Source organism: Petromyzon marinus, unplaced genomic scaffold (assembly GCF_048934315.1).
Source record: "Petromyzon marinus isolate PM22_M1 ecotype Great Lakes invasive population unplaced genomic scaffold, UKy_Petmar_22M1.pri1.0 PM_G_Scaffold_4, whole genome shotgun sequence".
In the NCBI taxonomy this organism is placed as follows: domain Eukaryota; kingdom Metazoa; phylum Chordata; class Hyperoartia; order Petromyzontiformes; family Petromyzontidae; genus Petromyzon; species Petromyzon marinus.
Window position 1 is genome coordinate 6,637,416 of NW_027422983.1, and position 16,561 is coordinate 6,653,976.

Sequence of the window (16,561 nt, forward strand, 5' to 3'; positions counted from 1 at the left end):
CTATTTCAATGCTTAATTACTAGTTGCCTCTGTGGATGTGTAGGTTTTGACTTTAACATAGCCATTCCTGTGACCAGTCACAAGCTAATCCCTCAGCTATTTGCACAAGTTAGCTATTTCAATGCTAAATTACTAGTTGCCTCTGTGGATGTGTAGGCCTTTACTTTAACATAGCCATTCCTGTGACCAGTCACAAGCTAATCCCTCAGCTATTTCAATGCTAAATTACTAGTTGCCTCTGTGGATGTGTAGGTTTTGACTTTAACATAGCTATTTCTGTGACCAGTCACAAGCTAATCCCTTAGCTATTTCAATGCTAAATTACTAGTTGCCTCTGTGGATGTGTAGGTTTTGACTTTAACATAGCCATTCCCGTGACCAGTCACAAGCTAATCCCTCAGCTATTTGATATGTAAACCCCTTTGTCAAGGTGCCTCACTTCTCCCAACCAGCTTAAAAGTCGCTACGAATCTTAACAGCGTTCATTGAAGCTCTGTGGATGTGTAGGCCTTTACTTTAACATCTATTTCTGTTTCGATTTAAAGCTTTCGTGACTGCAATGATTCATCTTCTTTGGTTCTTTCGGTAAAGTCACGTAGAATGAGAATAAAATAATAAATTGATAAAATAAAATAACACAATAATATTCTCACGACGTTTCGGCCACAACACAAGCGGCCTTCATCAGGTGAAGGGACGAGACTGTCTGGTAGGACAGCGCTGGAGTGAAAGAGCCACGTTCAGATCACGACCTTTAAGCTGTGTGAGAGGAACAAAGCGCCTTGACAAAGGAATTAGCATATAATTTAGCATTGAAATGGCTGAATGATTAGCTTGTGACTGGTCACAGAAATAGCTATGTTAAAAGTTAAAGCATACACATCCGCAGAGGCACCCATTGTTAAAGGAATTAGCATAGAATTTAGCATTGAAATATCTGAGTTAAAGCATACACATCCGCAGAGGCACCCCTTGACAAAGGAATTAGCATAGAATTTAGCATTGAAATAGCTAAGTTAAGGCATACACATCCGCAGAGGCACCCCTTGACAATGGGGTGCCTCTGGGTCTCTGTGTGGTGCGTGCCGCTGTGGGTGAGTGTTGTCAATGTGGTTACCCACAGCCCCGTCTTCGGCCGAGGAATGGAGCGGAAGAAGCTAAGACGCAGCTGGGGGCCACCGGCCGGCTCTAAGGTGTGTGTGTGTGTACGTGTGTGTGTGTGTGTACGTGTGTGTGTGTGTACGTGTGTGTGTGTAGGTGTGTGTGTGTGTGTACGTGTGTGTGTGTGTACGTGTGTGTGTGTGTACGTGTGTGTGTGTACGTGTGTGTGTGTACGTGTGTGTGTACGTGTGTGTGTGTGTACGTGTGTGTGTGTGTGTGCGTGTGTGTGTGTATGTGTGTGTACATGTGTATGTCTGTGTGTGTACGTGTGTGTGTGTGTGTACATGTGTGTATGTGTGTGTGTACATGTGTGTGTGTGTGTACGTGTGTACGTGTGTGTGTACGTGTGTGTGTGTGTACGTGTGTGTGTGTGTGTACGTGTGTGTGTGTACGTGTGTGTGTGTACGTGTGTGTGTGTGTACGTGTGTGTGTGTGTACGTGTGTGTGTGTACGTGTGTGTGTGTACGTGTGTGTGTATACGTGTGTGTGTGTACGTGTGTGTGTGTGTACGTGTGTGTGTGTACGTGTGTGTGTACGTGTGTGTGTGTGTACGTGTGTGTGTGTGTGTGCGTGTGTGTGTGTATGTGTGTGTACATGTGTATGTCTGTGTGTGTACGTGTGTGTGTGTGTGTGTACATGTGTGTATGTGTGTGTGTACATGTGTGTGTGTGTGTACGTGTGTACGTGTGTGTGTACGTGTGTGTGTGTGTACGTGTGTGTGTGTGTGTACGTGTGTGTGTGTACGTGTGTGTGTGTACGTGTGTGTGTGTGTACGTGTGTGTGTGTACGTGTGTGTACATGTGTATGTCTGTGTGTGTACGTGTGTGTGTGTGTGTACATGTGTGTATGTGTGTGTGTACATGTGTGTGTGTGTGTTTACGTGTGTGTGTACGTGTGTGTGTGTACGTGTGTGTACGTGTGTGTGTGTGTGTACGTGTGTGTGTGTGTACGTGTGTGTACATGTGTATGTCTGTGTGTGTACGTGTGTGTGTGTGTGTACATGTGTGTATGTGTGTGTGTACATGTGTGTGTGTGTGTACGTGTGTGTGTACGTGTGTGTGTGTGTACGTGTGTGTGTGTACGTGTGTACGTGTGTGTGTGTGTACGTGTGTGTGTGTGTACGTGTGTGTGTGTGTGTACGTGTGTGTGTGTACGTGTGTGTGTGTGTGTGTACGTGTGTGTGTGTGTGTGTACGTGTGTGTGTGTATGTGTGTGTACATGTGTATGTCTGTGTGTGTACGTGTGTGTGTGTGTGTACATGTGTGTATGTGTGTGTGTACATGTGTGTGTGTGTGTACGTGTGTGTGTACGTGTGTGTGTGTACGTGTGTGTGTGTGTGTACGTGTGTGTGTGTACGTGTGTGTGTGTACGTGTGTGTGTGTGTACGTGTGTGTACATGTGTATGTCTGTGTGTGTACGTGTGTGTGTGTGTGTACATGTGTGTATGTGTGTGTGTACATGTGTGTGTGTGTGTGTGTGTACGTGTGTGTGTACGTGTGTGTGTGTACGTGTGTGTGTGTGTACGTGTGTGTGTGTACGTGTGTGTGTACGTGTGTGTGTGTGTACGTGTGTGTGTGTACGTGTGTGTGTGTGTACGTGTGTGTGTACGTGTGTGTGTGTGTACGTGTGTGTGTGTACGTGTGTGTGTACGTGTGTGTGTGTGTACGTGTGTGTGTGTGTGTGTACGTGTGTGTGTGTACGTGTGTGTACGTGTGTGTGTGTACGTGTGTGTGTGTACGTGTGTGTGTGTGTACGTGTGTGTGTGTGTACGTGTGTGTGTGTACGTGTGTGTGTGTACGTGTGTGTGTGTACGTGTGTGTGTGTACGTGTGTGTGTGTGTACGTGTGTGTGTGTACGTGTGTGTGTACGTGTGTGTGTGTGTACGTGTGTGTGTGTGTGTGCGTGTGTGTGTGTATGTGTGTGTACATGTGTATGTCTGTGTGTGTACGTGTGTGTGTGTGTGTACATGTGTGTATGTGTGTGTGTACATGTGTGTGTGTGTGTACGTGTGTACGTGTGTGTGTACGTGTGTGTGTGTGTACGTGTGTGTGTGTGTGTACGTGTGTGTGTGTACGTGTGTGTGTGTACGTGTGTGTGTGTGTACGTGTGTGTGTGTGTACGTGTGTGTACATGTGTATGTCTGTGTGTGTACGTGTGTGTGTGTGTGTACATGTGTGTATGTGTGTGTGTACATGTGTGTGTGTGTGTTTACGTGTGTGTGTACGTGTGTGTGTGTACGTGTGTGTACGTGTGTGTGTGTGTGTACGTGTGTGTGTGTGTACGTGTGTGTACATGTGTATGTCTGTGTGTGTACGTGTGTGTGTGTGTGTACATGTGTGTATGTGTGTGTGTACATGTGTGTGTGTGTGTACGTGTGTGTGTACGTGTGTGTGTGTGTACGTGTGTGTGTGTACGTGTGTACGTGTGTGTGTGTGTACGTGTGTGTGTGTGTACGTGTGTGTGTGTGTGTACGTGTGTGTGTGTACGTGTGTGTGTGTGTGTGTACGTGTGTGTGTGTGTGTGTACGTGTGTGTGTGTATGTGTGTGTACATGTGTATGTCTGTGTGTGTACGTGTGTGTGTGTGTGTACATGTGTGTATGTGTGTGTGTACATGTGTGTGTGTGTGTACGTGTGTGTGTACGTGTGTGTGTGTACGTGTGTGTGTGTGTGTACGTGTGTGTGTGTACGTGTGTGTGTGTACGTGTGTGTGTGTGTACGTGTGTGTACATGTGTATGTCTGTGTGTGTACGTGTGTGTGTGTGTGTACATGTGTGTATGTGTGTGTGTACATGTGTGTGTGTGTGTGTGTACGTGTGTGTGTACGTGTGTGTGTGTACGTGTGTGTGTGTGTACGTGTGTGTGTGTACGTGTGTGTGTACGTGTGTGTGTGTGTACGTGTGTGTGTGTACGTGTGTGTGTGTGTACGTGTGTGTGTACGTGTGTGTGTGTGTACGTGTGTGTGTGTACGTGTGTGTGTACGTGTGTGTGTGTGTACGTGTGTGTGTGTGTGTGTACGTGTGTGTGTGTACGTGTGTGTACGTGTGTGTGTGTACGTGTGTGTGTGTACGTGTGTGTGTGTGTACGTGTGTGTGTGTACGTGTGTGTGTGTACGTGTGTGTGTGTACGTGTGTGTGTGTACGTGTGTGTGTGTACGTGTGTGTGTGTGTACGTGTGTGTGTGTACGTGTGTGTGTGTGTACGTGTGTGTGTGTGTACGTGTGTGTGTGTGTGTACGTGTGTGTGTACGTGTGTGTGTGTGTACGTGTGTGTGTGTGTGTACGTGTGTGTGTGTGTACGTGTGTGTGTACGTGTGTGTACGTGTGTGTGTGTGTACGTGTGTGTGTACGTGTGTGTGTGTGTACGTGTGTGTGTGTGTGTACGTGTGTGTGTGTGTACGTGTGTGTGTGTGTACGTGTGTGTGTGTGTACGTGTGTGTGTGTGTACGTGTGTGTGTGTGTGTGTACGTGTGTGTGTGTACGTGTGTGTGTGTGTAGGTGTGTGTACGTGTGTGTGTGTGTGTACGTGTGTGTGTGTGTGTACGTGTGTGTATGTGTGTGTGTGTACATGTGTATGTCTGTGTGTGTACGTGTGTGTGTGTACATGTGTGTGTGTGTGTGTACGTGTGTGTGTGTGTACGTGTGTGTGTGTGTGTGTACGTGTGTGTGTGTGTGTGTACGTGTGTGTGTGTGTACGTGTGTGTGTGTGTGTACGTGTGTGTGTGTGTACGTGTGTGTGTGTGTACGTGTGTACGTGTGTGTGTGTGTACGTGTGTGTGTGTGTACATGTGTGTGTGTGTGTGTACGTGTGTGTGTGTACATGTGTATGTCTGTGTGTGTACGTGTGTGTGTGTGTACGTGTGTGTGTGTGTGTACGTGTGTACGTGTGTGTGTGTACATGTGTACGTGTGTGTGTACGTGTGTGTGTGTGTACGTGTGTGTGTGTGTACGTGTGTGTGTGTACGTGTGTGTGTGTGTACATGTGTGTGTGTACGTTTGTGTGTGTACGTGTGTGTGTGTGTACGTGTGTGTGTGTGTGTGTACATGTGTGTGTGTGTACGTGTGTGTGTACGTGTGTGTGTGTACGTGTGTGTGTGTACGTGTGTGTGTGTACGTGTGTGTGTGTGTACGTGTGTGTATGTGTGTGTGTGTGTACGTGTGTGTGTGTGTACGTGTGTGTGTACGTGTGTGTGTGTGTACATGTGTGTGTACGTGTGTGTGTGTGTGTGTACGTGTGTGTGTGTGTACGTGTGTGTGTGTGTACGTGTGTGTGTGTGTACGTGTGTGTGTGTACGTGTGTGTGTGTGTACGTGTGTGTGTACGTGTGTGTGTGTGTGTGTACGTGTGTGTGTGTACGTGTGTGTGTGTGTACGTGTGTGTGTGTGTACGTGTGTGTGTACGTGTGTGTGTGTACGTGTGTGTGTGTGTGTACATGTGTGTGTGTGTACGTGTGTACGTGTGTGTGTGTACGTGTGTGTGTGTGTACGTGTGTGTGTGTGTACGTGTGTGTGTGTGTACGTGTGTGTGTGTACGTGTGTGTGTACGTGTGTGTATGTGTGTGTGTGTGTACATGTGTATGTCTGTGTACGTGTGTGTGTGTACGTGTGTGTGTGTGTACGTGTGTATGTCTGTGTGTGTACGTGTGTGTGTGTGTGTACGTGTGTGTGTGTGTACGTGTGTGTGTACGTGTGTGTGTGTGTGTACGTGTGTGTGTGTACGTGTGTGTGTGTACATGTGTGTGTGTGTACGTGTGTGTGTGTGTGTACATGTGTGTGTGTACATGTGTATGTCTGTGTGTGTACGTGTGTGTGTACATGTGTGTGTGTGTGTGTGTACGTGTGTGTGTGTGTACGTGTGTGTACGTGTGTGTGTGTACGTGTGTGTGTGTGTGTACGTGTGTGTGTGTACGTGTGTGTGTGTGTACATGTGTATGTCTGTGTGTGTACGTGTGTGTGTGTGTACATGTGTGTGTGTGTGTGTACGTGTGTGTGTGTGTACGTGTGTGTGTGTGTGTACATGTGTGTGTGTGTGTACGTGTGTGTGTGTGTACATGTGTATGTCTGTGTGTGTACGTGTGTGTGTGTGTGTACATGTGTGTGTGTGTGTGTACGTGTGTGTACGTGTGTGTGTGTGTGTACATGTGTGTGTGTACGTGTGTGTGTGTACGTGTGTGTGTACGTGTGTGTGTACGTGTGTGTGTGTGTACGTGTGTGTGTGTGTGTACGTGTGTGTGTACGTGTGTGTGTGTGTGTACGTGTGTGTGTGTGTACGTGTGTGTGTGTGTACGTGTGTGTACATGTGTATGTCTGTGTGTGTACGTGTGTGTGTGTGTGTGTACGTGTGTGTGTGTGTACGTGTGTGTGTGTGTACGTGTGTGTGTGTGTGTACGTGTGTGTGTGTACGTGTGTGTGTGTGTGTACATGTGTGTGTGTGTGTACGTGTGTGTGTACGTGTGTGTGTGTACATGTGTGTGTGTACGTGTGTGTGTGTGTGTACATGTGTGTGTGTGTACATGTGTATGTCTGTGTGTGTACGTGTGTGTGTGTACGTGTGTATGTACGTGTGTGTGTGTTTACGTGTCTGTGTGTGTACATGTGTGTGTGTGTGTACGTGTGTGTGTGTACGTGTGTGTGTACGTGTGTGTACGTGTGTGTGTGTACGTGTGTGTGTGTGTACGTGTGTGTGTACGTGTGTGTGTGTACGTGTGTGTGTGTACGTGTGTGTGTGTGTGTGTACGTGTGTGTGTGTACGTGTGTGTGTACGTGTGTGTGTGTACGTGTGTGTGTACGTGTGTGTACGTGTGTGTGTGTACGTGTGTGTGTGTACGTGTGTGTGTGTACGTGTGTGTGTGTGTACGTGTGTGTGTGTGTGTACGTGTGTGTATGTGTGTGTGTGTACGTGTGTGTGTGTGTGTGTACGTGTGTGTGTACGTGTGTGTGTGTGTACATGTGTGTGTGTGTACGTGTGTGTGTGTACGTCTGTGTGTATGTGTACGTGTGTGTGTACATGTGTGTGTGTGTGTACGTGTGTGTGTGTGTGTACGTGTGTGTGTACGTGTGTGTGTGTGTGTACATGTGTGTGTGTGTACGTGTGTGTGTGTACGTCTGTGTGTATGTGTACGTGTGTGTGTACATGTGTGTGTGTGTGTACGTGTGTGTGTGTGTACATGTGTACGTGTGTGTGTGTGTACGTGTGTGTGTACGTAGCCCGCATGCCCAGCCACCGCATGCCGAAACAGCTTTTGTTTGGCCGGATTGAGGGGGCTAAGCGGGCACGGCACGGGCTAGAGAAGAGATGGAGTGATGTGGTACAGGAGGACGTGGAGCTGAGTGGACTTGCCGATGACTGGTACCAGCGGTGTCAAGATCGGCCTCTGTGGAGGAGGCTCGTGAAGGATGCTACTGGGCAGTTGGAGGCAGTCGCCCTCCAACAACAACGGAGGGCGGAGGAGCGACGCTCACAACAGCGAGCGGAGCGCCGGGTGGCTAAAGCACAGCAGGTTGGCACAGTAGGGGGCACAAGTGGTGCATCAGCCAGTCATCTCAGTCAGTCGACCCGTGGCACCTGGGTCTGCCCCGTGACCTCCTGCCAGCGGGCGTTCGACACTTCACGTGGCCTCAGGGTGCACATAGCCTGGCACAAGCGTCGTGGTGACGTCACCGCCACTTAGTGGTGAATGGCGGTTGTTGTTGTTGTTGTTGTGTACGTGTGTGTGTGTACGTGTGTGTGTGTGTACGTGTGTGTACGTGTGTGTGTGTACGTGTGTGTACGTGTACGTGTGTGTGTGTACGTGTGTGTGTGTACGTGTGTGTGTGTGTACGTGTGTGTGTGTGTACGTGTGTGTGTGTGTTCGTGTGTGTATGTGTGTGTGTGTACGTGTGTGTGTGTGTGTACGTGTGTGTGTACGTGTGTGTGTGTGTACATGTGTGTGTGTGTACGTGTGTGTGTACGTGTGTGTGTGTGTACGTGTGTGTGTGTGTACGTGTGTGTGTGTGTACATGTGTGTGTGTGTACGTGTGTGTGTATGTGTACGTGTGTGTGTACATGTGTGTGTGTGTGTACGTGTGTGTGTGTGTGTGTGTACGTGTGTGTGTACGTGTGTGTGTACATGTGTGTGTGTGTACGTGTGTGTGTGTACGTCTGTGTGTATGTGTACGTGTGTGTGTACATGTGTGTGTGTGTGTACGTGTGTGTGTGTGTACATGTGTACGTGTGTGTGTGTGTACGTGTGTGTGTACGTGTGTGTGTGTACGTGTGTGTGTGTGTACGTGTGTGTACGTGTGTGTGTGTACGTGTGTGTACGTGTACGTGTGTGTGTGTACGTGTGTGTGTGTACGTGTGTGTGTGTGTGTGTACGTGTGTGTGTGTGTACGTGTGTGTGTGTGTGTTCGTGTGTGTATGTGTGTGTGTGTACGTGTGTGTGTGTGTGTGTACGTGTGTGTGTACGTGTGTGTGTGTGTACATGTGTGTGTGTGTACGTGTGTGTGTACGTGTGTGTGTGTGTACGTGTGTGTGTACGTGTGTGTGTGTGTACATGTGTGTGTGTGTACGTGTGTGTGTGTACGTCTGTGTGTATGTGTACGTGTGTGTGTACATGTGTGTGTGTGTGTACGTGTGTGTGTGTGTACATGTGTACGTGTGTGTGTGTGTACGTGTGTGTGTGTACGTGTGTGTACGTGTGTGTAAGTGTGTGTGTGTGTACGTGTGTGTGTGTGTACGTGTGTGTGTGTACGTGTGTGTGTACGTGTGTGTACGTGTATGTGTGTGTGTGTGTACGTGTGTGTGTGTGTACTAGTGTGTGTGTGTGTGTACGTGTGTGTGTGTGTACGTGTGTGTATGCGTGTGTGTGTACATGTGTATGTCTGTGTGTGTACGTGTGTGTGTGTGTACATGTGTGTGTGTGTACGTGTGTACGTGTGTGTGTGTGTACGTGTGTGTGTGTGTACGTGTGTGTGTACGTGTGTGTGTGTGTACGTGTGTGTGTGTGTACGTGTGTGTGTGTGTGTACGTGTGTGTGTGTGTACATGTGTGTGTGTGTACGTGTGTGTGTGTGTGTACGTGTGTGTACGTCTGTGTGTGTACGTGTGTGTGTGTGGGTACATGTGTGTGTGTGTGTGTACGTGTGTGTGTGTGTACGTGTGTGTGTACATGTGTGTGTGTGTACGTGTGTGTGTGTGTACATGTGTGTGTACATGTGCATGTCTGTGTGTGTACGTGTGTGTGTGTGTGTACATGTGTGTGTGTGTGTGTACGTGTGTGTGTGTGTGTGTACGTGTGTGTGTGTGTACGTGTGTGTGTGTGTACGTGTGTGTGTGTGTACGTGTGTGTGTACATGTGTATGTCTGTGTGTGTACGTGTGTGTGTGTGTGTACATGTGTGTGTGTACGTGTGTGTGTGTGTGTACGTGTGTGTGTGTGTACATGTGTATGTCTGTGTGTGTACGTGTGTGTGTGTGTACATGTGTATGTCTGTGTGTGTACGTGTGTGTGTGTGTGTACATGTGTGTGTGTGTGTGTGTACGTGTGTGTGTGTGTACATGTGTATGTCTGTGTGTGTACGTGTGTGTGTGTGTGTGTACATGTGTGTGTGTGTGTGTGTACGTGTGTGTGTACGTGTCCGGCAAAACAACCCCCTACCTCCTCGCGGTGCCGGACGGGCAACTCTGTCGTGGACAGCGCTGTGGGGGGAGTTCCAATTTTGATTGGCTCCTCCCCTCATGGCATATGTGTCCACCACAGGGGCTAAACGGGGGCTCTGGACGGGTGCGAGGGGCTGGTAACCCCTCCACCTTCAATTAATTACCACAAAACCACGAATTAAACTGAAATATGTAACAACTAAGCTTGTGCCGGAGGCCCCGGGAGGCCAGGCGTCTATGACGTCTCCTGGCCAAACCCCAATTGGCGGAGCCAGGAGATTGAATACCTACCCTCGGGGCTACTCCAGAAACAACGAAAAGCCACTACGGTTGGCCACGTGGAATGTTCGAACGCTCACTGCAGAGGAGAGGCTGCCACTCCTCTGTCGGGAGCTGGACCGGTACCGCCTGGATCTATGCGGCATTCAGGAGGTCCGGTGGACCGGCTCTGGCTCCTGCCACCATGAGGGGTGGACAGTCCTCTACTCGGGGCAGCAGACTGCCAAACAACAGGGTGTGGGTCTTCTTTTGAACAAAAGAATGAAGGGGGCGTGGGAGCGTGGCGGTGAGGTGTGGGAAGCTGTAAGCCCCAGGCTACTTTGGGCTCGCCTTCCCATCAACCGGAGGCGAGGAATGGTGGTCGTGGTTACTTATGCCCCCACCGAAGATGAACATCCGTGGAGGGATGCAGGCAAAGCCGATGAGTCAGATGCCTTCTATGACCTCCTGTCACAGGTGCTGGCTAAAGTGGCCCCTCGGGATAGAGTCATCATGTTGGGTGACTTCAATGCCCGAGTTGGTCATGATACTGGCACCTGGTCTGGAGTGATTGGAGGGCATGGGCCAGATCAGCTCAATAACAACGGTAGGAGGCTGCTAGATTTTTGTGCAGCCCATGGGCTTGTAATTACCAACACGCTGTTCCGGCATCGGCGCATCCACACAACATCATGGATGCATGCCGGGTCCAAGCAAGAACATCTGCTGGACTACATAGTGACGGACCAGCGAATGCGAGCCCATGTCCTTGACACCAGGACCTACCGTGGAGCTGATCTGCCCTCTGACCATCGACTAGTCATCTGTAAGATGCGCCTACCATTCTTCCACTCCGGTGGTGGGTGTACACCCAGGACCCCATTCCAACCTAAAGTGGCCTGGTCTCAGTTATCTGATGAAAGTTGCAAGCGAGAATTTCATCATCGCTTGCGGCTGGGATTGGCATCGTCCCCGACTCCTCCTGATGTCGAGGGTAAATGGGCGAGGTTTAGGACTGTGACTCATGCAGCTGCAATGGCTGCTTTGGGTACGCGGTCCAGACCTCCCCAGACACCCTGGATGACAGAGGAGTTGTTCAGGATGGTTGAGAAAAAGCGACAGGCCCACTGTCATCGGCTACAGAATCCCACGTCAGAGAATGAGGAGGCTTACCGCAGCCTTCGCTCGGAGGTTCGGAGAGCCGTGAGGCGCTGCAAGGATGGGTGGTGGTCGCGGGTTGCTGAGGAGATGGAGTCTGCCTCAGTGGCCCGTGATCACAAATCTCTATTTAACTCCATCAAAAAAGTAACCTGCAGCGCCACACCTATTACCATCATTAGGGGAAAAAACGGTGATCCAATTTCCGACCCCCAGGAACAGGTTCGCAGATTTGCTGAGCATTTCTGTGAGGTCCTGGGGGAGGGAAAATCCCTCAGCCAGGAAAACATCGTGGCACAAAGTGAGGATGACCCTGCTGAGGCTGCGGTGCCTCAAATATTGGATGAAGTCACCCCCTGTGAGTGGCTGGCTGAGGTGCCATCTGCTGACGAAGTATTGAAGGCGATCCGGAGTCTGAGACCAGGAAAGGCAGCGGGTAGAGATGATCTCCCAAGCGAAATGCTGAGGGAGGGTGGCGTTTGTGCACAGACTGCCCTATATGACATCATAACAACAGTCTGGACCACTGGACGGGTTCCGCAGGATTGGAAGGATGCCCTGGTGGTCCCCCTTTTTAAGAAGGGGGACCGCACAGACTGTAACAACTACAGGGGCATCTCACTCCTCAGTGTGCCGGGAAAGGTCCTGGCAAGGATTATTCAGCATCGCCTTGCCAGGCACGCTGAGGAGAGGCTTGCGGAGCCCCAATGCGGTTTCAGGAAAGGGCGGTCCTGCACAGATGGCATATTTTCTGTCCGTCTGCTACAGCAGAGGTGTAGGGAATTCCAACAAGACCTACATCTCTGCTTTATTGACCTGGTCAAGGCCTATGATACCATCAGTAGGCCTGGGCTCTGGGTCGTTCTTCGTGCTTTTGGAGTACCTGACCCTCTGCTCACGATCATTAAGGACCTTCATGATGGTGAGCGGGCCCGGGTAAAACTACGTGGCCGGGAGTCAGAGCCATTCCCTGTACACCTTGGGGTGCGACAGGGATGTCCTCTGGCTCCCACATTATTTAACATCTATTTTGACCACGTGGTTCGTGAAGCCTTCAATAGCTGTACCGGGGGAATCTCCATATGGTACAGATATAATGGGAGGCTAATCGATGCCCGGGTGCGGTCAAGGGATGGCTCCCTATTGCTCAACCACGTTATGTATGCTGATGACTTGGTAATAGCTGCTCAGTCAGAGGAGGAGTTGGAGATGCTGCTGCTGAGACTGGAGTGTGCCACTAAGAGGTGGGGCCTTACCATCAGCCCCACCAAAACTAAGCACCTGCCTGGGTATTTTGTACCATCGGACACTCCACCCCCACAACTCCCAATCGGTGATGGGGCAGTTGTGGAGAGAGTGGAGAGTTTCCCATACCTGGGCAGTGTGCTTATGACTGGCTCCAGTTTAACAGCAGAGGTCTCACTCCGAATCAGTCGAGCGGCAATATCTTTTCATCGGTTGCGTAACGCTGTGTGGAAGCTACCTGGTCTGTCGCTCCGCACTAAGCTTCAGGTCTTCTCGGCCACGGTGATTCCGTCCCTTCTCTACGCTTGCGAAACGTGGACCCCCCTAATGGAACATCTTCGCCGGTTGGAAACATTTAGGCTGGCCTGCCTACGATCCATCCTGGGTTTAACCAAACTGGATTGTGTGAGGAGCTCACAAATCCTTGAAAGATCTGGGCAGGGTCCCATCGGTGAGCTCCTCCGGCATGCAAGGCTGCGATGGCTGGGTCATGTAGCCCGCATGCCCAGCCACCGCATGCCGAAACAGCTTTTGTTTGGCCGGATTGAGGGGGCTAAGCGGGCGCGGCACGGGCTAGAGAAGAGATGGAGTGATGTGGTACAGGAGGACGTGGAGCTGAGTGGACTTGCCGATGACTGGTACCAGCGGTGTCAAGATCGGCCTCTGTGGAGGAGGCTCGTGAAGGACACTTCTGGGCAGTTGGAGGCAGTCGCCCTCCAACAACAACGGTGGGCGGAGGAGCGACGCTCACAACAACGAGCGGAGCGCCGGGTGGCTAAAGCACAGCAGGTTGGCACAGTAGGGGGCACAGGTGGTGCATCAGCCAGTCATCTCAGTCAGTCGACCCGTGGCACCTGCTGGGTCTGCCCCGTGACCTCCTGCCAGCGGGTGTTCGACACTTCACGTGGCCTCAGGGTGCACGTGGCCTGGCACAAGCGTCGTGGTGACGTCACCGCCACTTAGTGGCGAATGGCGGTTGTTGTTGTTGTTGTTGTGTACGTGTGTGTGTGTGTGTACGTGTGTGTGTGTACGTGTGTGTGTGTGTGTACGTGTGTGTGTACGTGTATGTGTGTGTGTACGTGTGTGTGTGTGTGTACGTGTGTGTGTGTGTACGTGTGTGTGTGTGTACGTGTGTGTGTGTACGTGTGTGTGTGTGTACGTGTGTGTGTACGTGTATGTGTGTGTGTACGTGTGTGTGTGTGTGTACGTGTGTGTGTGTGTACGTGTGTGTGTGTGTACGTGTGTGTGTGTACGTGTGTGTGTGTGTACGTGTGTGTACATGTGTATGTCTGTGTGTGTACGTGTGTGTGTGTGTACATGTGTGTATGTGTGTGTGTACATGTGTGTGTGTGTACGTGTGTGTGTACGTGTGTGTGTGTGTACGTGTGTGTGTGTGTACGTGTGTGTGTACGTGTGTGTGTGTGTGTGTACGTGTGTGTGTGTGTACGTGTGTGTGTGTGTACGTGTGTGTGTACGTGTGTGTGTGTACGTGTGTGTGTGTACGTGTGTGTGTGTGTACGTGTGTGTGTGTACGTGTGTGTGTGTGTACGTGTGTGTGTGTGTACGTGTGTGTGTGTACGTGTGTGTGTGTACGTGTGTGTGTACGTGTGTGTGTGTGTGTACGTGTGTGTGTGTACATGTGTGTGTGTGTGTACGTGTGTGTGTGTGTACCTGTGTGTGTGTGTACGTGTGTGTGTACGTGTGTGTGTGTACGTGTGTGTGTGTGTACGTGTGTGTGTGTACGTGTGTGTGTGTGTACGTGTGTGTGTGTACGTGTGTGTGTGTGTACATGTGTGTGTACATGTGTATGTCTGTGTGTGTACGTGTGTGTGTGTGTACGTGTGTGTGTGTGTACGTGTGTGTGTGTACGTGTGTGTGTGTACGTGTGTGTGTACGTGTGTGTGTGTGTGTACGTGTGTGTGTGTACATGTGTGTGTGTGTACGTGTGTGTGTGTGTACCTGTGTGTGTGTGTACGTGTGTGTGTACGTGTGTGTGTGTACGTGTGTGTGTGTGTACGTGTGTGTGTGTACGTGTGTGTGTGTGTACATGTGTGTGTGTGTACGTGTGTGTGTGTGTGTACATGTGTGTGTACATGTGTATGTCTGTGTGTGTACGTGTGTGTGTGTGTACGTGTGTGTGTACGTGTGTGTGTACGTGTCTGTGTGTGTACATGTGTGTGTGTGTGTACGTGTGTGTGTGTACGTGTGTGTGTACGTGTGTGTGTACGTGTCTGTGTGTGTACATGTGTGTGTGTGTGTACGTGTGTGTGTGTACGTGTGTGTGTACGTGTGTGTACGTGTGTGTGTGTACGTGTGTGTGTGTACGTGTGTGTGTGTACGTGTGTGTGTGTACGTGTGTGTGTGTGTGTACGTGTGTGTGTATGTACGTGTGTGTGTACGTGTGTGTGTGTACGTGTGTGTACGTGTGTGTGTGTGTACGTGTGTGTACGTGTACGTGTGTGTGTGTACGTGTGTGTGTGTACGTGTGTGTGTGTGTGTACGTGTGTGTGTGTGTACGTGTGTGTGTGTACGTGTGTGTATGTGTGTGTGTGTGTACGTGTGTGTGTGTGTACGTGTGTGTACGTGTGTGTGTGTGTACATGTGTGTGTGTGTACGTGTGTGTGTACGTGTGTGTGTGTGTACGTGTGTGTGTGTACGTGTGTGTGTACGTGTGTGTGTGTGTGTACATGTGTGTGTGTGTACGTGTGTGTGTGTACGTCTGTGTGTATGTGTACGTGTGTGTGTACATGTGTGTGTGTGTGTACGTGTGTGTACATGTGTACGTGTGTGTGTGTACGTGTGTGTGTGTACGTGTGTGTGTACGTGTGTGTACGTGTGTGTGTGTACGTGTGTGTGTGTCTACGTGTGTGTGTGTACGTGTGTGTGTACGTGTGTGTACGTGTATGTACGTGTGTGTGTGTGTGTTTACGTGTGTGTGTGTGTACTAGTGTGTGTGTGTACGTGTGTGTATGTGTGTGTGTGTACATGTGTATGTCTGTGTGTGTACGTGTGTGTGTGTGTGTACATGTGTGTGTGTACGTGTGTGTGTGTGTACGTGTGTGTGTGTGTACGTGTGTGTGTACGTGTGTGTGTGTGTACGTGTGTGTACGTGTGTGTGTACGTGTGTGTGTGTGTGTACATGTGTGTGTGTGTACGTGTGTGTGTGTGTACGTGTGTGTGTGTGTGTACATGTGTGTGTACATGTGTATGTCTGTGTGTGTACGTGTGTGTGTGTGTACGTGTGTGTGTACGTGTGTGTGTACGTGTCTGTGTGTGTACATGTGTGTGTGTGTGTACGTGTGTGTGTGTACGTGTGTGTGTACGTGTGTGTGTACGTGTCTGTGTGTGTACATGTGTGTGTGTGTGTACGTGTGTGTGTGTACGTGTGTGTGTACGTGTGTGTACGTGTGTGTGTGTACGTGTGTGTGTGTACGTGTGTGTGTGTACGTGTGTGTGTATGTACGTGTGTGTGTACGTGTGTGTGTGTACGTGTGTGTACGTGTGTGTGTGTGTACGTGTGTGTACGTGTACGTGTGTGTGTGTACGTGTGTGTGTGTACGTGTGTGTGTGTGTGTACGTGTGTGTGTGTGTACGTGTGTGTGTGTACGTGTGTGTATGTGTGTGTGTGTGTACGTGTGTGTGTGTGTACGTGTGTGTACGTGTGTGTGTGTGTACATGTGTGTGTGTGTACGTGTGTGTGTACGTGTGTGTGTGTGTACGTGTGTGTGTGTACGTGTGTGTGTACGTGTGTGTGTGTGTGTACATGTGTGTGTGTGTACGTGTGTGTGTGTGTGTACGTCTGTGTGTATGTGTACGTGTGTGTGTACATGTGTGTGTGTGTGTACGTGTGTGTACATGTGTACGTGTGTGTGTGTACGTGTGTGTGTGTACGTGTGTGTGTACGTGTGTGTACGTGTGTGTGTGTACGTGTGTGTGTGTCTACGTGTGTGTGTGTACGTGTGTGTGTACGTGTGTGTACGTGTATGTACGTGTGTGTGTGTGTGTTTACGTGTGTGTGTGTGTACTAGTGTGTGTGTGTACGTGTGTGTATGTGTGTGTGTGTACATGTGTATGTCTGTGTGTGTACGTGTGTGTGTGTGTGTAC

At 50.0% G+C, this 16,561-nt stretch overlaps 1 protein-coding gene across 1 annotated transcript in view; it reads left to right on the forward strand.

The window, feature by feature from the left end:
• The window catches only part of LOC142916612 (uncharacterized), a 51,221-nt gene that overhangs the window by 23,223 nt on the left and 11,437 nt on the right, over positions 1-16,561 (forward strand). The window contains exon 4 of the mRNA XM_076061758.1: positions 1,124-1,193. Within this exon, the coding sequence (XP_075917873.1) occupies positions 1,124-1,193 (70 nt within the window). The remainder of the gene's footprint in view (positions 1-1,123; positions 1,194-16,561) is intronic.